The sequence below is a fragment of the Balaenoptera musculus genome, chromosome 3 (genome assembly GCF_009873245.2).
Source record: "Balaenoptera musculus isolate JJ_BM4_2016_0621 chromosome 3, mBalMus1.pri.v3, whole genome shotgun sequence".
Taxonomy (NCBI): domain Eukaryota; kingdom Metazoa; phylum Chordata; class Mammalia; order Artiodactyla; family Balaenopteridae; genus Balaenoptera; species Balaenoptera musculus.
The window spans coordinates 153,200,472-153,227,387 of record NC_045787.1 but is presented as its reverse complement, the minus strand read 5'-3'; the positions used below and the strand labels follow the sequence as shown (position 1 = coordinate 153,227,387).

Genomic DNA, 26,916 nt, shown 5'->3' with positions numbered 1-26,916 from the left:
ATTGCATGTACTCCCCCTTCACCAAAATCACAAATATACTGACCTCCCCCACTACCTCTCTGGAGCAGTTTCTCGGAGCTATCTGAAATGCTGTCTCCCAGGCTATAGTCCTCATTTCGCCCCAAATAAAACTTGATTCACAACTTGAACGTTGTGCATTTTTTTTAAGTCGACACGCCATACTATTTTCCACAGCAGCTGCACCATTTTACATTGTCACCAGCAATTCACAAGGATTCAATTTCAACAAGTCCTCACCAACACGTTTTCTGTATTATTTTGTTTTTGTCTTTGTTTGTTTTGATAGCAGCTATCCTAATGGGTGTAAAGTGATAACTCATTGTGGTTTTGATTTGCATTTCCCTAATGGTTAGTAATGTGTATTGTTATCTTTTATCAATACATAACAACCCATTTTGTCCAACTTAACTATTTTTACTTTGAAATATCTTTGTCTTTGTAACATTGTGATCCCAGATTTCTTTTTCATATTGTTTTTCCAGGTATATCTTAATTCATCTCTTTATTTTCTACCTTAAGGTGCCCTTTGATTTTAGGTCTGTTTTTGTAAACCGTAATGGTGGATATTTAAAAAAGCATTCATTCAACACTTATTGAATACATATTATTTGGTATGTACAGTGCCAGACAATGAGGATGCAGTTGTAAAGAAGGGAAGTACAGTCAATACTGGAAGACAAGCTTTACAATTTAAAGGAACCCTTTTAAAAGAAGTAATGAGTGTCATGAAAAGGGCAATACTAGGTCTATGTTTTTGTTTTTACCCAGTGTGTCAGTTAAAATATATATCTTTTATCATAGGCTACAAAATTTCGACAATTTTTTTTAATTCAAAAATTTGTTAAATAGATTCTAACAGTTTTCTCAATAACCAATAAGGAGCAGCAAACGGCTAGTCTTCCACATTTTCTATTACATATTCACTTTTCCCTCTTACTATCATTGTCATCATAATTATGAATAAAAAGGGTTCATGAGAGGACACGTGGTTACAGCAGAGGCTTCAACTTCCTCTGCCTTCTAGCAAGACTGCTTTCTCTAACCTTCCCGCCGTTGGCCCTTCTCAGACCCCGTAGAGCGCCGTACAGTGCAGACGTCTGGGAAGTATAGTTCGAAAGGAAAAGCGCTGCGGTTCTCCTGTGCGCACGCGCATTTTTGTCCGGCGGCTTGGCGGCGGCGGCGACAACAAATATCTCTGCGCTAGGTGTTCCCCTTGCCTGCAGTGAGGGCCGCCGCTTCGAGTCCCCGTCCCGGCGAGCCCACGTACAGACTGCCGGTGAGAGCGGGCCCGGGGTGTGCGCCTCCTACGGCGGGGCCAGGACAGAAGGCCAGCCGCGGCGCGAGTCCCAGCTCTGGGCGTGCCAGCCCAGGCGGCCTTGGCAGGTGAACGCGGCCCGAGGAGGGGGCGTTGCCCGGGGAGGTCTCACCGCCAGACAGCGGGGCCTATGCCTGGGGCAAGGCTCCTGGAGAAACGGCCCTCGAAAACAGATTGCAGCAAGCTGTGCCTTGTTTCAGGGTTCGTGAACCCTGGGGCGGTTTTCGGCTTTTTCCGTTGGTTGGTTTTTTCCCCACTAGAGTTTAAACTTTATGTTTATCCGTTTTTGCCAACCTTATATTTTGACATTGTTCTCCTAGAGTGAATCCGAAGTGATATAACTGTTTCCTTTTTTGTTTAGAGTAATTTTGTCCGCTTGCAAAGTTACTTCCCTTTTCTCTAAATTTTAAATTCATTTCTAGCCAACGAAGCTATTTCTTCTTAGTCTTGTATTTTTGGGGGTGTGGGAGTAGGGAAGGTGGAAAGGTAATGTTTCCTTTTACGTTTAAGGCGCTTTGATAACTCTTCGAAAGGAAACACAATTTCCAAAAACACAACTAATTTTTGGTTGACTATTTCTGAAAAGGACACCAATTCTTAAAATGATTTTTGAAGAATTATTATATCATAATTACTATAGCTCAAAGTACCTAAATGCAGGTGTGTGGAATATTTATGTCATTTCTCAATGATTTAACATTTCTGTGAGCCCGGTGTGACTGCCCTTTACACTGTTAATGCATATCAGATGGTTCTAAGCCCTTAGTTTGATTCTTCTTTATTCATAAACCACTGGCTGAAAGGTAGCAGGCCCAGTGACTGGCAGTCTTCTTACTGCCCACTCCTGGTTTTGGTGGTCAAGCACAGGGCCCCTCCCACTCAGGAATGCCTGGGCTTCCAGGTTCCTTCTGGTTTCCTTCGGCAGGGTGCTCAGTGTGTGGAGACTTCTTAACCTAGTCTAACCGTGATGAGGACGGGAGTGCAGGCAGGATGGAGAGATCTCACAGTTTCTTTCTCCGTTTCAGGTGCCTTCTCCAAGAGGAGCAGCAGGAGGGAGACATGGCCACAAGATTGCTGCCAGCCCAGGCTCTGGTATGTGAAGGCTTCTTTCTTGAACTGCCTTCTGGGTTCAGAGGTGGGGAACGTGCTTCATCCATTGTTGAGCTTTTCTAGGTAATGAAGCCCATTGAGGGACCAGAAGGCCTGGTAGTTGAGGAACTTCAGAAAGAAGGTGTTTCCCTTGCTGCAGGGCCAGTCTCATTGTGAATTTTCTACGTAACAGTTGGTGCTTGTTGACTAGGAAATGAATGGGCTCACAGGTCCCGTGCCAGTGCCACACCCAGAGTTTTGTGTGGGATCCAGGTCTGTTTTGCCTTGGGGAGGGCAGAGACATGGGGGAGTCAGATCTTTCCATAACGCTAGGAAATCGAAGAGGAAGGTCTCTATCCTCAAGGTATTGAGAACCAGTCTACTCCAGTAATACCTGGTAAGGGTCCAGGTGAGTTTCTAAGAAGATCCTAGAAAGAAGATCTCTGAGTCAGCAGGTGTGGTCAGGGATACTCCCTCCTATTGTGCAATTTTGCACATGCAAGCAGGATTAGGCTTGTACAGATGGTGAAAGGAAAAGAAGTCGCAATTTGGGCAGTGGTTTGCGGGGACAGATTCGGGAAGTGAGCCTTCCCTGAGGTGGGAAGCATCTGGTTCACAGTGATTTTTTCCCTTCTTTGCCCTTTCACTTGGGGAACTATAATTAAAAACATAATGTCTTCCCAACCCAGGAAACCTTTCCACAAAGGTAGAAGAGAAAGAAAACACTTTTATTATTGAATAAACATTAAGCCAGAATGTAATGTGCATCACAGGCAATCCACTAAAGAGAGTGCAAAGACAGAAAACTCACTCTTGCATAGCTAAGTGCTATAACCCGATTTTGCAATTTGGAAATTTGTCAGGTGACAAGTTAGGCCCATTTCCTCCCAGGAATTGGGAATGTTGGCGCATTCAAAGAAATGGTTACCAGGTCCTTGAGGAAACAGTCCTGAGTTGTGAGACTGACAGATGGTTTATTTAGCTATTAAAAAGATTTACATACATTTGGTAAGGACGAAGAAAGAAATTCAGAAAGAAAATGGAGATTGCGGTGGGAGTCTTCTCACTTATTTCCAGCAGCCTCTTAGTTTTAATTTGTTTTTGCCCTTATCAGTCAGAGAACATCCCTGGCCTTGTGATCTCCTTTCTGGGTTTTGGGGATAAAGAGAAAGTGTGGAAGTATTTCTGCCTCTAGAAATGTGTCCTAAGGAAATAGGCTTTGCACGCTTTTTTGTGATGTGCAGGGATGCTCAATCCAAAATATTTAGGGTTACAAAAATGGAAACAACCTAAATGCCCACCAGTAGATTAGTTACCTAAATGCCCACCAGTAGATTAGTTAAGTAAACCATCTAATAATCTATAAGTAATCTATACAGTGAGATGCTGGGCAGCAAATAAAAAATGTTGCTGGATAAAGTTACCTGTGTAACATTTTATTTTTGTTTAAATTTAGAGCCATATTATCATGTAAAAGTCTGAAAGGACATACAGCAAGAAGTTAATAAACCTTGTTTCTGGTGGTAGAAAGTTAGATTAACATTCCTTTTTCTTTTGCTTATTCCTAATTTGCTTTAAAAAAAAAGATTCTTAATAATAAAAGAAAGGGGCCACTACTTTAAAAGAGGTGACTTGTGATGCAGTGAAGTGGGAGATGTTACTGAAGGCAAGTTCGTGTCCTTGATGCACAGTGAGGCATAACTAACCAAAACGTCAGAGTTTGGAGTGGAAAAGGTTTATTGCAGGGCCAAGCACGGAGAACGGATGGCTTGTGTTAAAAAAAACTTGAACTCCCTGACTGTTTTCAGGGATAAGTTTTTTTAGGGAAAATTTGGGGTGAGGGCTGCAGAGTGTGTGACTTTCTTCTGATTGGTTGGTGGTGAGGTAACAGGGCAGTGTTCCAGGACTCTTGCGCTCAGCCTTAAGTAACATTTTCTACGTGGATGGGGGCCTTAGTTCCTGCAGAAGAACTCAAAGATATATTGTTATGTATGTCCCTTGAGCAGGAACCAGGACCCTGCTTTTTGGCTGCACTGTTGTTTCTTGACAACAGAAACAGTTTCCTTTGTTTGTCTGTTCCTTTGTTTTTGCATCCCTCACCTCCCTGATTAGCAACTGTTTGAATATGCTCTTTGGTGTTCAGGAAGGTCTAGGAAGCTGAAGCCCTTTTCCTACAAACAAGAAATGGGGGACATGGAAAGGCTCTTTGTATACAGGAGGGCCCCACAGGGTCCTGCTTGGTATCAGAGAGAGGTAGAACAAAGACTTCTGGGGTGGGGAGAGAGAGTCCCAACTGCAGCCTTCTCACCTGGCTCTTCAAAGATTGTGCAGCCCACCACGCTGGGCCCGCTCCTGGGAAAGCCACGCCTGGGGCATTCTCCGAGCCTCCCTTACTGTGACTGTCAGTGTCCTCTTGCCCGGGACACAGATGGCCCACGGTGACGACAGAATCCAAGCACACCTATTCCTCCTTGACTGAGTGTACTGGAGGCTCTAAAACCTTCTAAAACCCAGTTCTCATGTCTCACCTGTAAAATGAGTTTGGTCTAGGTGATTGTACACGTCCATGTCTAGAGTTCAGTGTTTCCGTCATTCTGATTTTATTTAATTATTTCAAGTGCTTTACCTTGTTTGGCTGCTGTGTTTCATTTTTCTGGGAACACAGTGCATCACTGACAGTAGGCAGGTGACAAATATATATGTGATCAGTAATTGAGGGGTGGTCAGGAAGCATTCAGCCTGAGATGCTCAGCGCCTAGAGTGGTGACAGTGTTGCTGCCCAGTCATCCCACAGAGGGCATGGTCCTGGGTGAGCAAGAATGGGTTTCTGTTCCAGGAGTCTGTGACATTCAGGGATGTGGCTGTGTTCTTCAGCCGGGATGAGTGGTTGCATCTGGACTCTGCGCAGAGAACCTTGTACCAGGAGGTGATGCTGGAGAACTACAGCACTCTGTTCTCGCTGGGTAAGGACCTCTCCTTGTGATGTAGAATCTGCTGGGGGAGCACCTTGGTGCCCTCTCCAAGGAGGACATTTGGAGGGCATGGCCAGGTTCAGCCCACAGGTGGACTCAGAAAGTAGCGGTTGCTATTACCCTTGGCCGCCAGGACAAGTCTCGGCTTGGTAGAGTTGGTGATGGGCATCCTCTCTGTGCTTTTCCTGTCTTCTGCCCCCTGAACTCTGTCCCTCTGGGCCTCACAGGAGGTTCCAGCTTAGAGGAGTGCACAGCCAGAGCCCTAACTTTCTTCCTGAGACCACCTCCTGGCCATCCTCTGGGAGCCCAATTTTAAGCCCTTCTCAGAACAAATCTCTTTCCTCTCAACTGTCCCTCTGCCCCAGACTCTGGGGCTGGATCTGAGTGTCAGACTGGCCACTCATGTCTGCACCATGGATTCATTCTCTTTCTTGCTCATGAACAGGGATTCTGTTTTCCAAACCAAAAGTTATCCTCCAGTTAGAGCAAGGGGAAGACCCCTGGATGGTGGAAAATGGAGTTTCTCAAAGCACATGTCTAGGTGAGTGACAGTAATTGGGAAATGGGTATAGCATTTTCTGACTGCTTGGGCTTTGCTGATCAGTGAGGAGGCTGCACTCAGGAGATATTGACCAAGGCCCTCCTTGATGTGCCAGGCCAGGTGAGAAATGCTGGGAAGGGCATATCCTTACTTGACCTTTTTGAGTACTTGGTATAGCAGGTTCAGAGGGAGAGTTGAATTCTTCCAATATGGGTTGCACTTTTGTCATATGTCCTTTGTAATTTGAATGCAGAATATGTAATGCAGTATGTAATGTGTAAAGGTTTGTGATTCATATCTTCCCCCTTTTTTCTTGCTTTTACTGGATTGATTATTTTCTTAAATTATTTTCTTTTTATGGTCTGAACAAACCTTTTATCACTGCAATGCATTCCTCATTGTCCCATCTTGGGTTTTTACTTTGACTTATCTGCAACTTTTTACACGTTTCAGCTAAAAAAAATACAAAAAAAGAAAAAACAAAACAAAACAAAAAGATGCATGTATATTTATGTACTATGCAAGAGAGAGAAAGCAAGGTTAGCAAAATGGTAACAATTACTGAATTCGGGCAGAAGGTTTGCAGATGTTCAACATGCCTTTTTCCTAATTCTTTTGTGTGAAAAATTTTAAACTTATTATGTTCCAGACCCTGGCTGCTAAGACATATCTCTCAGTCTCTAAAATCCCTGTGGGTTGCTGAATCATAAGCTCTTGCTTTCTGTTCTACTTTGAATTTTGTCTTTGTTTCTGACACCAGAGGATGGCTTGCTTTTTGAGTTTTGCTGCTTGTCCAGAATTTATTTCTCTTGATAGCAAGAGATAGCCTTTCTATGTCAGTTCAGTCTTGTGTTTCTATTCATGAACTCTGTCTTCAGATTTTTTGCTTTGGTTTGACTAGAATATTTACTGAGTAATGTTTTCAGAAAGGTTCATGTGTGCTGTATTTGTGCATGTCTAATACCAATTCTTTTACCTCTCCTGTGGGAATTATGTTTGGGATCTAGAATTCTAGCATCAGTTTTTATTCCCAAGAATTGTTCAGACTTTGCTCCACTGTGTTGGGGCACTGAGTATTGTTGATTAAAAGTCCTCTGGAGTTTTTTTCCCCTCTATTTCCTGTATAGAAAACCTTTTCCCCCTTTTTTGTCTTCTGTCTAGAATATTATAAGATATTCTCTTTGTCTTTGGAATTCAGAAGTTTCATTAAGTTATATCAAGGAGGTTTGGCTTTTTTGTTTTTGTTCTTAATATTATTCGGCATTCACGGGGCCCTTTGCTTTGAAGACCCAAGTCTTTTTTCAGTTCAGGGATCTTTTTTCTACCACATACTAAAATATATTCTGCCATATTCCATGGACAATTGGAGAAGCCTGACTATAAGAATAACAATATAATAAAATAAAAATTCAATCAGAACTGTAGAAAATAAATGTATCTGTTGTAAGAACCAGGATGGTAGCCAAGGATGAGTTTCAAATTTGGCTGTGAGCTTTCTAGTTGGCAAAGGAATCATTAGTTTCAAATTGACTGTGTTCTTAAGCATTAAAAAAAATTAATTATTTTAAATTTGTTTAAGGTGTTCATGGTATTGTAAAAAAAAGACAGAGGAGCAAAAAAAGGAGATTCACTTGACATTTTACCAACTGTGCTGAGCCATTGTTAATATTTTACTATTTATCTTTTCAAACTGTGAATATTTGTTTGAGTGTGTTTGTACATGAGAGAGAAAGACACAAGCACGCAGAGAAACAGATTGATTATACATATTGTTCTTGAGTCTGTTTTTAATTATGAATGTCATTCAGTTATTTAGCCATCATTGAATAGAGGTCTACTTCATTGAAAGAACTCTAGTGTATTGTTAAGCCATATTTTATTAAACGATCTTCCTTTTGGAAATTTTAGTTTCCCATTTTTCCCTATTAATATTGCTGTCATGGCTATGGAATACAAAAGTAAATATAAGGTGGAGAAGGTCTGAATAATTATAGCACAAAGGCATGAGCATTATGATTAAAAAGATTTATTGAAAAACTACTCAACTTTATTATACATCAGTGAAATTCAAACTAAAGCAATGAGATACCATTTTTCTCTTTAATAGGGAATATTACCAAAGGTTAAGAAATACACATCCAGTGTTTTGCTACTGTTCTGAGCAATAAGCAGTATCTTTAGTGGGATTTTGATTGGAAGTCTTTCTGGCTTTATTAAAATCAATCCCAGGCTTAGAAATTTATCTTAAGAAAATAATTACATAATTGTGCAAAGTTGCAAAGATAGTGTAAAAGAATGTTTGTTATAACATGAGGCATTACTAGGAGTAACTAAAGCTAAATGACTCCAGAGGGGATTTATTAAATATGATATATTCATGTACTGGAATATTATGCAGCCATCAAAATGATGATGTCAGCCTACATTTATGGACATGGAGAGAGTTCATGATTTTTTTTTTAAGTGAAGTGGGGGAGGGGGATGTTTTAACCACTAATTTTTTAAGTAAAAATGTTTTCTTTATATACAGAAAAATTTTGGTGAGCTGAATTCCACATATAGCAGTGATTATTTTGTATGATGTGTTTATGGGTGAACTGTATTTTCATTTTTAGTTTTCTGTATTTTCTTAATTTTTCTTACAATGATTATATATTTCCTTTTTAGTTAAGAAAATGAAAGCTCTTCCATAAGGTACATTCATTTCTTTTGAATCAGTGATCCCATTTCTTGCACTGTATCCTAAGTGATCAAAAAGGTAGACAGAAAATCATTTTCAAAAATGTAGTCTTCTCCCAGTATTTCCTATATGGCACCCATCTCCATTGGGTTCCCCAAGCCAAAAGCTAGGTGTCCTCATTCTTGAGTCTTCTCACTTATTCTGTACCCCCTATTCATAGGTGAACATACCTGTCATCTCTGCCTTTAAAATATGCCAGTGTGCCTGATTCTACGACCGTGCCAGTGCAGACTGCCATCACCTTCCTCCAGGAAGACTGCGGCAGCCTCCTAATTGGCTGCTCTATACCTGCCTTTGTTCTGTTTTCCTCTGCCCCCAATTACAGCCCATTTGTCACACAACCATCCCCCAGTGATCCTTAGAAGAAATTCCAAACACATTCCTATATCTTACAAGATGCCACATGATGTGGCCCCTGCCCACCTCATTTCCTCCCCTTGTAGCACTCTCCCCCAGTTCCTTCTTGCCTAGGCCACACTGGTTCTTTATCTGCAAACACACGAAGCTTACTCCTGCCTTAGTGCCTTTGTAATGGCTCTTCTTTCTGGGTGGAATCATCTTTATACCCACATTTTTTCATGGCCAGCTCTTGTGTGTTATTTAGATCTCATGCTTAATTTTATTTCCTCATCACCCAGTTTAAAATATCAGGTTGTTCACTCATACTACACATTGCCTTGTTTTTGTTTATTTTCTTACAGTTCTCATTACTCCCAATACTTTATTTGGTTACTTGGTTATTGTCAGTGTTGGCTACTAGAATGTAAACCTTCTGAAAATTGGACTGTTATCTGGCATGTTCCCCGTTAACCCTGAGTCTTGACCTTTGCATGGTAATACATAGTGGATACTCAGTAGATACTGTCTGATTGAGTCAGTGAAGTTCATTACAACATTATGCACAGCACTCAAATGAGTCCCAGAAGTTCAGTAGCTGAGGTCTGGTGTTTCAAAGAGCCTTTTAAGGGCAGTGCTTCTTCCACTTTTTGTTTGTAGCCCCTCTGCAGTTTTCTCTTGGATTTGGCTTGAGTACACTGGTGGCTGACCTGGGAGATGAAGCTGAATAACAGTACAACCTGCTGTACACAGAAATGCTGTATACCGTGCTGACCTCTGCTTTGTTACTAGATCAGGCCTGTCTCTACTGGAAGAGCTGCCCTCTCAGTTCCTTAGCCTGCCCACACATAGGTTTCTTAAGACCCTTTCCCACCCAGGCACATCTTCCATCCTGCTTCTTTCTCTTGCTCTTCTTTTTTCATCCTTTTCTAAGGACTCCCAGGATACATTTGTTAGCCATCCTTGTATATGTTGATGTCATTTTTCTTTATTCTCAGTGCACAAGAGACTTACATGTTTCATTTATTTTAGGATGGGAGAGCTTGTTTGAAACCACAGTTTCTGAAGAAGAAAATCAGGAAGTAATGAATCAACTCATAGGTGATGGTCCTTTTGACTTCAAGTTGGGAGAAATCTACATAAATGAGGAAAAACTAGAGAATCAACAAGGCAAAAAGAACAGACCTTTGAGGGAAGTCTTAGTTACCATCAAGAAAACCTGTATGAAGGAGAAGAACTTTACAGGTATTGACCTTGGGAAAAATTTTGATCTAAAATTATCACTTATTAGAAAACCCAGAATTGTTTCCAGAGGAAGGAAACCCTGTTCACAGCAGTATTCAGTTCTATTTAAACAGCTGGGAATCAACACAGTGCGTAAGTGTTACAAGTGTAGTATCTGCGGGAAAATCTTCCTCCACAGTTCTTCTCTGAGTAAACATCAGAGAATCCATACTGGAGAGAAGCTCTATAAATGTAAGGAATGTAGGAAAGCTTTTAGCCAAAGCTCATCTCTAACTCAGCACCTGAGAGTTCATACTGGAGAGAAGCCTTATATATGTAGTGAATGTGGAAAAGCCTTCAGTTTCACTACATCTCTCATTGGACATCAGAGAATGCATACTGGAGAGAGACCCTATAAATGTAATGAATGTGGAAAAACATTTAAAGGTAGTTCATCCCTTAATAATCACCAGCGAATTCATACTGGAGAAAAGCCCTATAAGTGTAATGAATGTGGGAGAGCCTTTAGCCAGTGCTCATCTCTTATTCAGCATCATAGAATTCATACTGGAGAGAAACCGTATGAATGTAGTCAGTGTGGGAAAGCCTTTACTTCAATATCGCGGCTAAGTAGACACCATAGAATTCATACTGGAGAGAAACCCTTTAATTGTAATGAGTGTGGAAAAGTATTTAGTTACCACTCAGCTCTTATTATACATCAGAGAATTCACACTGGTGAGAAACCTTACGCCTGTAAAGAATGTGGGAAAGCCTTCAGCCAAAGCTCAGCTCTTATACAACATCAAAGAATTCATACTGGAGAAAAACCTTACAAATGTAATGAATGTGGGAAAGCTTTCTCCTGGATTTCACGGCTTAATATACACAACAGAATCCATACTGGAGAGAAACCATATAACTGTAAGGAATGTGGAAAAGCCTTCAGTTCCCACTCAGCAGTTAATACTCATCGAAAAATTCATACTGGAGAGAAACCTTATAAATGTAATGACTGTGAAAAAGCCTTCAACCAAAGCTCAGCTCTCATTCAGCACCAGAGAATTCATACTGGAGAGAAACCATATAACTGTAAAGTATGTGGGAAAGCCTTTAGACAGAGTTCATCCCTTATGACACATATGAGAATTCATACAGGAGAAAAGCCTTATAAATGTAAAGAATGTGGGAAAGCTTTCAGTCAGAGCTCATCCCTTACAAATCATCAGAGGACTCATACTGGAGAAAAACTATAAGTTAAATGCATGGGGGAAAAACCTTCCAACTGAAGTTAATTCCACATGAAATATCAAAGAATTCATCTTGGGGAGAAAATCATGAAGATTAGTTAATTGTGCATTAAACTTCAGAATTTAGACCTCATCAAACATCAGAGACTTTATGATGCAAGATAACCTTAGGAATATTAGGAAAGCTTCTATAAGAAGTTTTTTTCATATATTCTTAAGTTATTACTGACTATAAAATAGAAAATTTGTCAGATCAAAGGGTTAGTATTTTATTTTCTTTCTAGTGATGTATGAAAACAGCCACCAGCTTTCACAGGCATCACTGGGAAGCATGTTGATTTATGGAAAAGTGCAGCCATAAAATCCAAACTTCAGATTAATCTAGGATTCTATTTTTTTTGAAACTGTAATTGAGTGTTACTCAAGCCAGTTGTACTAAGAAGAATGTGTTGGAAAGGAAATGTAAGCAGGTGACCTGGAGCTACCTCACTGTCACTAAAATTTGTTTTTGTAAGAGTTTAAAAGCAACTTCTGTACTTGGTGGTGGTTAAAACTTTTGAGTTATTTCTCCCCTGCTTCCTAAGCCATTCACCTGAAAATAGAATCACTCTGTAAACCACAGGTGCAAGTCCTGTGAGTTTTCTCCCCAACTATTCCAAACTCTGAATCAGATCTAAAGTCACATGATTTCAAATCACACAAGGCATGGTATTTCACTTGTTTTTCTCATAAGGTGATTACCTTTGCTGTATTAAGTTGAGAATTAGAGGTTGTTTAGATAACTACTGCTTTTGCAAGTTAATTTACTGATAAATGTTGTTAAAAATCATCTTGCAATGTAGCCATAGGGAGTATGACTCTTGGCCCCCAGGTTGTGCCTGCTTCCTTGAGTACTCTGGTTACCAGCCACGAGTAAGGCCCAGGAACAACATGGAACTTGGGTTGTCCTCCTAGGAGGTCAAGTGAACAGGATAACTTTCACTCTTACATTCTACCTTCACCTCCATCAGATGATCCTCTCTCCCTCCCACAGTCTCAGGGCCACTAGACAAAAATTCAGGCTCTAAGTTCAGATGCTTTTTCCTCCAAAAAATGGGCTATGTCCCTTAACAAGTTATTTATCCCAGTAAAGCATTTCTAAAATGTGAACAATAATTTGAGCAAGCTAAAAACAAGTCATACTAAAATTGTTGAGCTTCACAGAAGTTCAGAGGTTAACATCCAGTGTTGCCAATTTTATCAGGAGTAGACAAGCAGTTAAGGACAGGAATACTCATTTCATTTTAAAAACTGTTAGTTTTTTCTATTTGCCAAGGTGCTAAAACAAAACAAAACAAAAATTCCAAAATGTTATTATTTGGAGTGGAGATTAAGCAAAGCAAAAATCGGTGAATTCAGCTTTGCCTCCTGGGACTGATCAGTCTCACTGTTTCAGACTTGTGAGGAACAAACTCTTCTGGGTCATTTAGTACTCTACCCGCAATGTCTCTTTCCCAACAACCATTCTTTTAAATTCTCTAATTACCTAAGGAAAATTCCTAGGAAACACATAACTTCCCTATCTTAGTTTGGAGTGCTATACCAAAATACCAGAGACTGGGTAGCTTATAAACAACAGAAATTTATTTCTTGTGATTATGGCTGGGAAGTCCAAGATCAAGGCACCAGCATGGCTGTATTGTCGTTAACCCTCTTCCTGGTTCATTTCTGGTGACTTCTCACTGTGTGCTCACATGGTGAGGGAGCTGTCAGGGGCCTTTTTTATAAGGTCATTGATCTATTCATGAGGGAGGTACCCTCATGATCATCATCACCCAATGACCCAATTCCTAATACCATCATCACCTTTGGGGTTGAATTTCAACATAAATTTTGAGGGGACACAAACATTCAGACCACAGCATTCCCTAAGTATCAATAGTCCTAAAATCATCAAAAAATTAAATCTAAATAAAATCACACAAAATATTAAGCCTAGTTATTTTTAAGGCGAGGTCTATCAAACTTGACTGTAACAGATTAAGTCTTTTGCAGGATCTTTCAGAGGAGATAATCTATAAGCATGATGATTCTAATATAACCCAGCACCAAAATCAGACAAGGAAAATACAAGACAGAAAAATTGCAGGCCAATATCATCTATCAGCAGAAATGTAAAAATCCTAAACAAAGCGTTAGCAAATGTAAACCAAAGTACCTAAACATAGTTAACACATGATAAATACAGATTTTTCATGGGAATGCATGGGTTATTTTAACATTAGGAAACTTACAGATGCTGTGCACTACCTTAATATTAACAGAAGTCCATATGTTCATCTCAATACATGTAGGAAAAAACCCAAAATTCTCAGTACCTACTCATGATAAAAACTTTTAGCCAAGCAGCAGTAGAAAGGAACTTTCTAACCGGATAAAAAGCTATTTACCAAAAAACCTGCTGAAAAAAATGATAAAAGGTTAGAAGTATTCATGACATGACGAGTATGGGGAAAGAATGAACTACCCAATAATGGTTCTAAGAAGCAGAAATGGTTCATGCACATAGAAAAAAAAAAATGGATGCCTACCCTCACCATATCAAGAGTTATATGATTTTGGAAAAATATGTAAGGAATAACTATGACCACAAGATAGGGAAGAATTTTTTAAATAGGATACAAATAAGCTATATAAAATGTTTATATTATTTGCTCACATTGAAATAAGGAACTTATGCTTATCAAAATATACCAAAAAGGAAAAATCAGACACAAAACAGAAGGAAATCTTTCCACAGCATGCCCAATATGTTTTCTGGAAATTTTGAATAATTTGTATGGATCAATTAAAAAGAAAAACTTAATAGAAAAAAGTGATCTGAATACATGACTACATATTTCACAGAAGAGGAAATACAAATTTCCAAAAACATGAAAAGATGCTTAACTTCATTAGTTTAAAAATGTAAATTAGGACCACAGGCATGATCTTAAAGTACACATGAGCAAATATAAGATGTATGACAATACTGAGTTTTGGAATGTATGTGGAATAACTGTCATTCATACTCTTACTAGTGGGAGTATAGATTGATACAGGTCATGACATCTTGCAAAGTTGAACACCTGCTTGTTGTAATACACAGGCACCTATACATGCTAGATAAATGTTTGCAGATGAGCACCAAGAATTATGTGTAAAGACATTTATACTGATCATAATAGCAAATATTTGGAAGTAGTCTGAATGTCCATTAGTAGGAGAATGGATACATTTTAGAGTATTAACACAGTAAACAGCAATGAAAATTGATGAACCAAAGCTATATACAAAACTTTGATGAATTGTAAAACATGCTGAATTCTAAAGTCATAGGAAACTACCATGTGGTATATCATTTTTTGCAAAATTAAGTTTATACTAAGTGATATGTACATGTGGTGAAGATCATAAAAAACAGCAAGTGATTGGATGAGATGGTATTTTAGTTATTGTCAACCCCCAATGCAGAAGACTGCAAATAAGAAAAAAGAGTTTGTTTGAGGTCCTAAGAATTGCAACTCGAGAGGCACAGATTCTAGCAGCAACTCAAATATGTTCCGAGGGAAATAAAAAATGGCTAGGGTTTATAAAAGCAACAGACAAAAACATCCCAGTAGCATTATATACACGTTATTTTTACAGAACTACGATTGGTGGCATTCAGTCACTTGGGAACAGCAGATTGGTTGCTAAGCTGTGGTCTCTAGGGAGAAAAGAAAACAAGTTCCATTAAAAAAAAAAGTTCCAGATGGTCTCAGGATGGCTGTGTCAAAAGTTTATATTGCATCTGGGGGTGGATGTGTGTAAGTTCTACTTCCTTAATGGCCTCCTGGCTCCATTTTAGATCCCTTTGACATAAGTAACTCCATTTCGTTGTTCATGGTCCACATTATCCACTACTGTGTAACAACTCTCCCCAAAATTTACTGGCTTAAAAAACAAGTTATTAATATCTGTCTTGGTTCCACGTTTGGGCTCAGCTGGGCAATTCTTACTTAGAGTGTCTAATGTGTTTGCGTTCAAGTGGCAGCTGGGGCTAAAGGCACAACTGGGCTTGATACCCAAGGTGGCGGGCCGTTGTTGATGACTGCCAGGTGGGAGCATGGTTGGGCTTCTGTGTGGCTTGGGCTTCTCACAGAAAGGTGGCTTGTTTCTGAGAGGGAGTGTCCCTAGAGCAAGCATTCTGAGAGACCTAGGTAGAAGTGGCAAATATTATAACTCAGTTTTGGAAGTCACAACATTAATTCTGCTGAATATTATTGATCAAAAATGATTCACAGATTTGGCCCAGATTCAAGGGGAGAAGATTATAGAAGGGCATTAATACCAGGGGGCATAGTTCATTGGGTGACCATATTTCGTGACTAGCTACCACATAAACACAAAATTCTGGATGGTAATTACCTCAGGGTGTGAGGCAAGGAAATGACTTGGGAAGGAGCAGAGAGTTCCTCAGCTTGCTTGATGCCTGAAAGAGGCTCCCTTGTCAAGAAGAGGCTGCCCAGGCCAGCTAGAATGATGGCCAGTGTGTATGTTCGTAAAAATTAAGTATAAATTTTTGGTCCAACACTGTACTGGGTGATTTGAGAGAGAATAAAGCAGACATCTTCATGCCTGATCACCCTGGATAAAGTGAACATGTAGTTTAAGATAAAGTTTAAGGAACAAATAGTTTAAGGATAAAGTTTAGGATAAAGTTTAAGATGTAATGACCTCAGATGTTGTACCAAGGGCTATCCCAAAGTGATTAACATTCTTCAGGCCACTGTTAAATTTAAATGTGTCTCATTAACAGAACCATCAACATCTCCCTCCTGTCTGCACCTTCCCCTTCTCATTCATCTCCCTAGATCACCAGAGGAAGAGAATATTGGTTCCTATCACAAGTAAGGAAATGTAGTAAACCAAAACATGTGCATCATAAGAGAACAAGGCAAAGGAGTAACAATCATCATTAAGCTGTCGATAGGTTTTTCTTTGCCTAATTTCTCTTACTCTCAGAGACTTGTTCAGAATCTAGGCAGAAAAGAAAAATGTCCATTTTCATAGCTTCTTAATAGAACATTTTCAAAGCAGCCTGAAAAAGCAAAATATACTTTAATTTTTGTGATAATTGACATGCCTGATATATTTACAGTGTTCAAAGTGATTAAATTATTTAAAATATTCATTCATTTTTTCAAGCGCTTTGGGTTGCATTATCAAACAGATGTTTTCTCATGAAGAAATCTGTGAAATGAATAGATCATTTTATTTCTCAGCTGTCGCTCCATTGAATTTGTCAAATGTTTCCTCATGATTAGATTTTGCTTTTTGGTAAGAAAGTCACCAAAGTAATATTGTATTCGTCTCAGTACATTATATTATCACATTAGGAGTCTTGTGATGTTGAGTTAACCTATTCCTGGGAAATTTAACATTGCTCTGTTGGTTAAGGTGGTATCTGCCTAATTTCCCACTGTAAAGTTACCGTTTTTCTCATCGTAATCTTTAGTATCTTGAGAGGAAATCCTAGAGTGTATGCATATATATTTTTACTGGTCAGACTCCCCTTCACTAGTTTTAGCATCTATTGATGGCACTTGCTGTAATCAATTGTTATTATAATGGTTTCCAAATGGAAATTTTCTGATTCCATCATTCCTTCTACACTTATTAATTGGCTTTCTACTTTAGGGAAGAGTTTTATCTTCTATTTGTTTCTATGACTCTGGAAGCACAGTTTCTTATTTTATTCAATGGACCTGTAATCTGCTAATATCATTATTTATTTTGAGGCTGAAATTGTCGCAGACTTGGCCTCTGAGATTCCCTGCAAGCTGGTATCTGTGTCCTTTCTGTCACAACAAGCTTGGAATTGTGTACAAGATTTGTAATTCAAGTACACCTACTTCTTTCTGTGTAGCAAAGTATGATTTATTAACTAGATGACTTGAGGGTTGGGGAGAAGAATTGTGGGGTCAAAAATAAGTGGGGGGATTTTCTCTTTTTCTTCTGCAGTATCTTATATTTCCTCCTCTTGCTACTTTCCCCCTTGAAACATGGTTTCCACACCTTTATTTTCTGTTAACAATCTTCCCCCGAAGCATTACCTTCCCACTAATGCCTCCTTGCATCCTGCATGTACTTGAAAAATTTTTTGTAAAATATTTATAGCTTAAAATGTATCATTTAACCATTTTAAAGTGTACAGTAGCATTGAGTGCGTTCACAATGTGGGTGTAACCATCACCAAAATCTATTTCTAGAACTTTTTCATCATCTCAAACAGAAACTCTGTACTCATTAAGGAGTAACTCTCCATTTTCCCCTTCCCCCAGCCCTTGGTAACCTCTATTCAACGTTCTGTCTCCAAGAATTTGCCTTTTCTAGCTAGTTCATATAAGTGGAATCATACAATATATTTCTTTTTGTGTTTGGCTTATTTCACTTAGGGTAATGTCTTAAAGTTTCATCCACGTTGTAGCATGTTATCAGAATTTCCTTCCTTTTTTTAAGGCTGAATAAAATTCCATTGTATGTATAGACCACATTTTGTTTATCCATTCATCTGTCAATGGACATTTGAATTGCTTCCACCTTTTGGCTATTGTAAATAATGCTGCCATGAACACTGGCATACAAGTATCTGTTTGACTCTGTTTGCTTTCAATTACTTTCCCTATAGTTTTGCCTTTATAGAGTATCGTATGTCTGGCTGCTTTTTCTTAGGCTAGTACATTTGAGATTCCCCCATGTTGTTGTATCAGTATTTTGCACCTTTTAATTGCTGGGTGGTATTCCATTATATGAATGTACCACAGTTTGTTTATCCATTCTCCACTTGAGGAACATTTGGGTTATTTCCGATTTTTGGAAGTTATGAATAAAGCTGCTACAAACAATTGCATACAGGTTTTTGTGTGAACATTAAGTTTCTCCTCAGGTAAATACCTAAGAGTGTGGGATTGCATCGTCATTTCAGAAGTGGATATTAACCTTTATAAGACACTGTCAAACTGTTTTCCACAGCGGCTGCAGCATTTTACATTCTCATCAGCAATGTACAAGGGTTCTAGTTTGAATGTGGATTCTTCTACATCTTCACCAACACTTGTTAACACTTGCTATTTTTTTTTTTTTTTTTATATACTAGCCATTCTAACAGGTGTGAAGTGGTATCTCATTGTGGTTATGATTTGTGTTCCTCTAATGACTAGGGATATTGAGCATCTTTTAATATGCTTATTGGCCATTTGTATATCTTATGTGGAGAGCTGTCTATTTGAAACCTTAGCCCATTTTTGTTTTTTCGTTTTTTTAACCATTTAATTATTTAAATTAATTAATTAATTAATTATGACTGTGCTGGGTCTTAGTTGCGGCACACAGGATCTTCGTTGCAGCATGCAGGATATTTTTTAGTTGCAGCATGTGGTCTTCTTAGTTGCGGCATGCAAACTCTTAGTTGCAGCATGCATGCGGGATCTAGTTCCCTGACCAGGGATGGAACCCAGGCCCCCTGCATTAGGAGCGCAGAGTCTTACCCACTGGACCACCAGGGAAGTCCCCGGCCCATTTTTGAATTGCATTGTTTTGTTGTTGTTGTTATTGAGCTATGGAAGTTGTTTATATATCCTGCATGTACTTTTAAGCACTTACTTATATGTAGTTCTCTTATATACCGTAAACTTTTGCATATTTTCACACATAGGCTGTACTTTCTCTTTCTGGTAGTGGTTTTATATCAATTTTAGGAACACCACTACCTCTTCTCTTTTCTGTTGCATATCCTTTATTGTTTTTTTAAAGGATATGATGGGAGTTTTAGATTATGCCACCATCGCTACCTCACCTCCAAGAATTACCTGAAGAAACATTTTTGTTATCCAATTTCCACAGAATTTCTACCTGATTTTTATTTCTCTTTATTCCAACAATATCCTTTAAGTGCTTATTATGTGCCATATCCAAAAAAGTTTGGTGTTTCTGTAACAGAGCAAACCCTTGTCATGCCTGTGGCAAGAAGTCTAAAAGCTGCCAGTGCTCCAACATTTGCTTTGTGATCTCTGCTTCAGTAGCAAGATATGGGCAAAGGAAAACAAGCTAGCAAAGCTTAAGTTTCTTTCAAGCAAATAGATTATACACAATAAAAAATTGTAGGTTTTCATGACTCACCCCGTAAAAGTTGTGATGGAAAGACCAGGATAGAATTACACCTTGGATTCCTGTTTTTCAATACAATCCAGCCTGCACATTTCTTCACTTAGGTCAGTGGGATTATTTTTTCTAAATAAATATTTGCAATCATTCTTAAATGTGTTTGTACAAAAATCGTTTAAACTTCTAAGAGTTCATACAGGACAGGAAGATATAAATAACTTATTGCATGTTTCTATCACTCAGGTTTGCAGTAGTATCTGGATGGCATTTTAAACAATATACACCCTTGTGTCCCCCCAATCTAGCCAGTCCATCAGCCTCAATTCCACGTGTACACAGGGATGGATGTTGTTAAGCTCATCAGCTGATTAAGAGAATAAGATGGAAGAGGAGCTGTAATTTAATTTTAAACACTATGCGTATACTTCAATTTAGCCTTTCAAATTTTGAATAGTTGGGAACAATTCCCATTTTTCCCTTTTTAAAATTATTCTTTTTATTTCCCCATTGTACAGAAAAGGAAGGGAAGAAGGGAGGAAGGGAGGGAGGAAGGAAGGGAAAAAATAGTCCACCTTCAGTTACACCACAATGGACCCAAGGAACCTGCTAGGTCAGGATATTGGGTTTCTTACTATTTCATGGATATCGTATGCAGTGCAGACATTTTTTCAAACAAAGTAGATGGTCATTTCTTTTAAAAGAATAAAGTACATTAGAAAGAGAAAGTGGAAGGATAGTCACTTTATAAATTGGATTCTGTAAGCTTGGAAGATAAATTTGAAGATTCCTCCCAGAAAATGGAGGAAAGGACAAAGAATTAAATGTGAGGTTTGCACACTGTCATGAAAGCCAGACATCAAGAATAACAGTTTAATATGTTGCCAATGAAGAAAGCAGAAAAAAATAGAACAGAATCTTATCCTTTCTTTGTGTCCCAGACAATAATAATGGAAAAAACCAATTGCTAGATACAGGGGGAAAAAATAGAAATACTTAAAGATACAGGAAATAAAGGGGGGGGGGATTTATAAAAGTCAATGTAGAGAAATAAATAAACAGAAGAAGATTACCTACAAGAGAAGAAAAATCAAATTGGCCTCAGATATCTCCAGAAAACTAAGTAAAAGAGGCCCATGGAATAACTGAGAGGACGCAGATAAAAACTAGGCTGTGGGCTTCCCTGGTGGCGCAGTGGTTGAGAATCTGCCTGCCAATGCAGGGGACACGGGTTCGAGCCCTGGTCTGGGAAGATCCCACATGCCACGGAGCAACTAGGCCCGTTAGCCACAATTACTGAGCATGCGCGTCTGGAGCCTGTGCTCCGCAACAAGAGAGGCCGCGATAATGACAGGCCCGCGCACCACGATGAAGAGTGGCCCCCACTTGCCGCAACTAGAGAAAGCCCTCGCACAGAAACGAAGACCCAACACAGCCATAAATAAATAAATAAATAAATAAAACCCAAAAAGTTTAAAAAAAAATCATTAAAATAAAAAAAAAAAAAGTTCTTAGTTCTTCAGCCAGTTGAATAGGATTTTTCTCATACCTGCAGCAGAAATCTTTAAAAAAAAAAAAAAAAAAAAACTAGGCTGTGACAATGTGAAAAAAACCCAGAAATGTCAAGACCAAAAGAGAAAATTGAGGAAGTGATGGTATAGACATGGTCAATAGAGAAACAGATTAAATATAAATTTAATTACAAATAAATATAAATTATAAAACTCAAGGAAATTGCCAAAATTCATAGTTGAGAGAGAAAATGGAATATGGAAGTACTAAAATTAGATAGGCCTGTTAGCTCATATTTTTAAAAATTTTAAATGTGACAGAAAATAAAATTGCATTTGGTTTAAAGTATAAAGTGTAAGAAATTAATAAACAGAAACCTCAATTAAATAGAAATGGGAGACTAGAAGGGGGTGCTCTCACCCCTACAACAGGAAGAGCCCAACAGGAAAAGGAAAGACTTCCCCTTCTTTCCTGGAAGGAACTCAGCCAATGAGAGTCTGTCAGGACTCAGCCAATGAAAAAGCCATGGACTCTTTCTTTATAGCCCTCTCAACTTCGTTTTCCCCTCTATAAAAAAGTTCTCCTCTCCATTTTTGCTGTGGACTTGCACAACCATGTTTACAGATCCCAAATTGCAATTCTTTGCTAATCCTGAATAAACACATTTTTGCTGGAGAAAAAACTGGCAGTCTATTTGTTTTAGGTCAACAAAAGGAAGTCAAGAGATAAGCTAATTCTTAATTTTTATAACCAGAAAAACAGAACATAAAGAATATTTTTTTTAAAGTGTAATATTACCAGGACTATTTAAAAGGAATATATATAATTCATAGTTGAAAAACATTATATTCCAATGTTCTTAACATCCTCATCTTTTCCATATTTTGAATTTTTACTTTTTCCAACCACTTCTCATAACTTCTACTCAGTCCAAACTGCTGTTTTCTCTCACAGATTTACCACAATAGCCTTCTAACTAGTCCTAGTCTCTCTACTTCTTCCTTTGAACTTTTAGTTTATTCTCAGCACAGCAGTCAGCATGATCACTAAAAAAAATGGACATAAGAGTATGTCTCTCCAGTGCCCAGGGCATTCTCTTGAGAGTAAAATCCAGTGACATAATGACAAATAAGAGCCTGTAAATTCTAGTCCTCTTGCCGCTGATCCCCTATTTCTCTTTCCCTCCTTATTTCTGTTTTCCTTATTGTTCCTTGAACAGGCCAGGCATGCTCCCACCTCAGGGCATCTGCTTGTTAGTCTATCAGAAAGCCTTACCCCAGATATTTAGCTTGGCTCACTTCTCATCTTCTGCAGGTCCTTCTTCAAATGTCACCTTGCTGGTCAAATGTTTCGTAATCACTTTGTGTAAAATTGTAAAATTCCTCTCCCACCAAGGTTCCTATTCCCCTTTCTTGTTCTTGTTAGTACTCATCACTTTCCAAACACATACTATTTATTTATTTATTTATTTACTTTATTGACGTATAGTTGATTTACAATGTTGTGTTAGTTTCTGGTGTACAGCAAAGTGATTCAGCTATGCAGCTATACATATTCTTTTTCAGATTATTTTCCCTTATAGTTTATTACACAATATTGAATATAGTTCCCTGTGTTATACAGTAGGACCTTGTTGTTTATTTTATATATAGTAGTTTGTATCTGCTAATCCCAAACTTCTAATTTATCCCTCCTCCACCCCTTTTCCCTTTGGTAACCATAAATTTGTTTTCTGTGTCTGTGAATCTCTTTCTGTTTTGTAAATAAATTCATTTGTATCATTTTTTAGATTCCACATATAAATGATATCATATGGTATTTGTTTTTCTCTGCCTGACTTACTTCACTTAGTATAATAATCTCTAGGTCTATCCATGTTGCTGCAAATGGCATTATTTCATTCTTTTTTGTGGCTGAGTTATTTTTGTTATTATTTTTCTTCTTTCTCTGCCATGAGAATTTAAGCTGCATGAATGCAGAGGTTTTGCCAGGTTTATTTACTGGTCTATTTCTAGCACCTACAACAATGCCAGGCGCAAGACAGGTGTTAAATATACTTTTCTTTGTTCAATGAATGAATAATGGAATCATACAACAGTGAAAATGAAGTTTTCATACATCAAGATAGGTGAACCTAATAAGTGTTCATGTTGAGCATGTAAGTCACAGAGGAACATATAGCAGATTCTGTTTATATAAATATCAAACACCTTGCAAAAGTAAACACTAACTGTTTTAGGGACATATACATATTGAGACAGACTGGGACTGGGACCTTTTGCTGTAGCGCTGCAATGCTTGCACCTGGACACACCTCTCATCCAGCAACAAAATACAAAGAAACTATATGGGACTAAAAATAACTGCTTGCATGTGCAGTTGGAACAAATTCTGGACAAAAGATATAAAGAGACCAAAAAACCCAACTGCCACTTTTGAAGAGCCCAGAGCAAAAGCAGGGTACTGCCCATGTCCCCTGCACACAACACCATCTAAGGGGTGGGCAAACCACCTAAGCCACCCCTCCCGCTGGATCCCTGGACACACCCCTACCCTCACCCCATATAACGAACAAGCTACCCCTCCCCCCACCCAGGAAGTGAGCAAGGAAACCTGTTACTTGTTCTTGCTCTCCCCTGCTGCAGCAGGGGCCCCAATAAAGCCTTGCCTGAATTTCTTGTCTGGCCTTTTGTCAATTTCTATTGGTTGGGGAAGGCCAAGAACCCTGGTTTGTATCAATATGACCTACTACTCATCAGGCTAATGAAGGGAATGTTTAACAAAATTTAGAAAAATGGGGAGCATCATGGACAAGTCTTCCAAAATTCTGATCAAGTTCTCTTTTGTAAGCAGAGTGTTGGGTATGTGGGTGTTAATTTTATTATTCTTAAACGTACCTATACATACACTATCCGCTGGGTACACATTAAAATAATTTAAAATAATCAAAACTAGCTGGTGAGAGCTACGACGCACTGATCTTAAAGGCGTCAAAATTCAGGGTTTTTATTCAAATAATTTTTGCCTGCCTAACAAAACAAGTCAGCATGCTGATTTAGGCAACGAGCACTTGGAGGAGACCAACCCCCTCATTCGTCCCGTGAACGCTCCCTCGCAAAGCGGCCCCTGCGGACAGAGTGGGACCGAGAGCTCCCCAGAGCCGAGAACTTTCACCTCTCGGAAGTGGCCGGCGCCAGCGGCGCCCCCTGGGAAGTGTAGTCGGCGCGGGGCCAGAGGCATGCCGGGAGTCGTAGTTCTCCTGGGTTCGCGGGGCGGTGGGGACGGCTCGCGGCCTTTCTGGGGCTTTTGGGGCGGGTGATCACGGCACTGCTAGGGCACCGTGCCTGGGACTGAGAATCTCCCGGTTGCCTCTTTCGGGTGGCGGTCGGAGCCAGCGCCTGTGACCGTCTGGGCTGGCAAGTGTGCGGGCCGGGCGGGGACGCGCGCGGGGGCACCAGGGAGACGCCACGGGCGGGTGGGTCTGGAGGCTGTCTACAAGGCCCGAGCCACGGTGCTTCGAGGGCGTCGCTCCCTCCCTCCCCACCCCGCTACCCCACAGACTCGCGGGGAGGGAGCGCCCCTTCCAGGTGAGCTGGGGCGGGCCCGGGACTGCTGTCAGTGGGGGTCTTTTGTGGCTGGCTTTTCTGAGACTTATAAATGAAACAGACAATGAAAACAATAGCTAATGCCTGTGGAGACTTTATGTGTGCCAGGCACTAGTCTGGCGCCTTGGATGAATTAACTCATTTCATCCTCAGATAACAGGTAGGTCCCCGTTTTACAGATGAAGAAAATGAGGCACAGAGTGAACAGATAATTTGCTACATTTAATTGGGGCCTTGGACTCGGACCATGATCACTTTTTGCCTCTACTACTTACCAGTTTTGTTTCTTTGGACAAGTCACTAGACTCCCTGGTTCCCAGTCTTCCTCACATCCGTAATACGGAGTAGCAATACTTTTTAGAGCCGTTGTGAGGATTAAATAATACATGTAAAGCATGCAAGATTCCTGGTGGGCAGAAGATGTGCATCATAGAGTAACTATGATACTTGTACAGCAGCTTCCATCCCCTGGCTGAGTTTACACAGCATACTCAGCTTGTTGAGCTTTCATGCCAGGTGCTATACCTGTAGAACCCGCTGCAAACTTAGGCGGCCAATGTAGGCAGCTGTGGCCACGGCTCTTCTCTGACAGTTGTCTGGCTGCTCCTCTTACCTTGCTTTCCCTGTTGGGGTTTGTATATGAAGAGCAAAGGACTATTTGGAGCTGTGGATGCTGCAAGAGGTGGCACCTGTGGAATTTGTGTTTAGGAGTGGCAACCAATATGGCGTGCATTGTGTGAGAGTTCCCGAGGAAGAACACAGCACTCCAGGAAGGAGCCACTCAGGAGCGCCTGCGTTGGTCATTCCGCAGAGAAAGAGAGGGCACATGTGGGCAAGTTCCTTTATTGTGGTTTCTTCAGGAAGGAAAGGGTGAGGCAGGGCAAATGGGCTTAGGATTGGCTAGCTATGTTTGAAAGTGGGAGCCCAGGAATCTCACGCTTGCTGTGACTGTCTGAGTGTGTAGTTTAAAGCTATCTTAAGGACTCCAGAAATCTGTGGTGAGTCACAATTTGCTCAGATGTAGCTAATAGATCCCAGATGGATGTTAAAGCATCAGTTTATGGAAATTAGAAGTATGGTTAATACAAGGAGGAGGTGGAGGTCGGCAAATTGTCTTAGAACTTCATTGGCTTAGTAGGCACACACTTGGTCTGCATCATTTATGTGGGGTGGCTTTGTAGGGACCTGATGGACATTATGGGTGGTTGTAACTTCCTTTCTCCAAGCCATCCCTTGACACCAGAGTTCTTCACAGGACCTTTTTCTCTCTGCAGACCTACCTTGTCAAGCACTCTGCTCTCCCTTGACAGGAAAACTAAGAAGGAAAGAATGGCTGTGGATTTGCTGCCTGCTCAGATGACAGTAAGTAAATTTTGTCTTTTTAATGAATTGCCTTCTGTGTTCAGAGATGGTGGACATATTTCCATTCTTTGTCCAGGTACTTTGCTTTCCAGTGAAAACTATTGAGAATCCAGAGCCTGATAGGTTTTTCCCATGGTCCTGGCCTTATCAAGGGGTTGCTGAGGAATGCGCATCCTCTGTCCCCAGACAGAGGTCACTCTTAATTCACCCCAAAGTCACTTCATGACCAAAGACTGAGTCAGCTCTGAACATAGGCTTCCAGATAGGATAAGTGCTTGGTGAGGAGTGTGGAGTATTAGGGAGTCTTTATCTTCACAGATGATATAGTGTCCCTTGGAGCAAAGCCATGGAAGGGCCAAAAGAGACACCCTCAACAGATATTTATTGAGCATGACAACGTACAGGATACTGTGTAGGGCACTGGGGGTACAAAGAGGAAAGTTGTTATTTCTGTCTTCAGGGAGTTTTTGGTCCTGATCTTAGGAATGAATGTCCAAGAAGATTCAGGGAAGAGATTCAAGAAGTGGAGTTATTTTGAGCTAATACTAAAGGTCAGGACTGATACCTGATGGGCATCACAGAAGGAGTTCAACGTGGCCTGGGCTCTGAGACTGGCACTGGGGAGGACAGAGGGCTCCCTCTTTCTTGGGGGTTCCTCTGTCTAGTGCAACCGTGATGCTAAACCGTCCAAATGTCCCTCTCGTCTATCTGACTGATGCCTCTATCTCCTTCTATGATTGTTTTTTCCCTGCTATTGCAGACTCCCCTCCTGGGCTCTTGTTTTTT

General features: G+C 39.9%; 2 protein-coding genes across 5 annotated transcripts in view; both read left to right on the top strand.

Moving 5' to 3' along the window:
- Nucleotides 1-1,169: 1,169 nt before the first annotated feature.
- ZNF879 (zinc finger protein 879) lies at nt 1,170-13,111 on the top strand. Of its 4 annotated transcripts, none has more exons than XM_036849049.1 (5): nt 1,170-1,297; nt 2,362-2,428; nt 5,262-5,388; nt 5,843-5,938; nt 10,047-13,111. In XM_036849049.1, exons 2-5 carry the CDS (start codon nt 2,396-2,398, stop codon nt 11,492-11,494), a joined length of 1,704 nt encoding a protein of 567 aa, XP_036704944.1. In that variant the 5' UTR covers nt 1,170-1,297; nt 2,362-2,395; the 3' UTR covers nt 11,495-13,111. The 4 variants fall into 4 exon arrangements, with proteins under 4 accessions (XP_036704944.1, XP_036704945.1, XP_036704946.1 ...); XM_036849050.1 differs by having other exon boundaries at nt 1,202-1,284; XM_036849051.1 differs by having other exon boundaries at nt 1,294-1,404.
- Nucleotides 13,112-24,678: 11,567 nt separating this feature from the next.
- Nucleotides 24,679-26,916, top strand: part of ZNF354C (zinc finger protein 354C) — a 29,133-nt gene continuing 26,895 nt past the window's right edge. Inside the window, 2 exon segments of the mRNA XM_036849056.1 lie at nt 24,679-24,750; nt 26,043-26,130. Coding sequence (XP_036704951.1) covers nt 26,098-26,130 — 33 coding nt within the window. The 5' untranslated portion in view covers nt 24,679-24,750; nt 26,043-26,097.

What these genes read in the sequence shown, in the direction of transcription:
- ZNF879 (XM_036849049.1), top strand. Translation starts at nt 2,396, where the DNA reads ATGGCCACAAGATTGCTGCCAGCCCAGGCTCTG. An exon ending in CAGCACTCTGTTCTCGCTGG is followed by an intron (nt 5,389 to 5,842) that starts GTAAGGACCTCT and finishes GCTCATGAACAG; the next exon opens with GGATTCTGTTTTCCAAACCA. An exon ending in TTCTCAAAGCACATGTCTAG is followed by an intron (nt 5,939 to 10,046) that starts GTGAGTGACAGT and finishes CATTTATTTTAG; the next exon opens with GATGGGAGAGCTTGTTTGAA.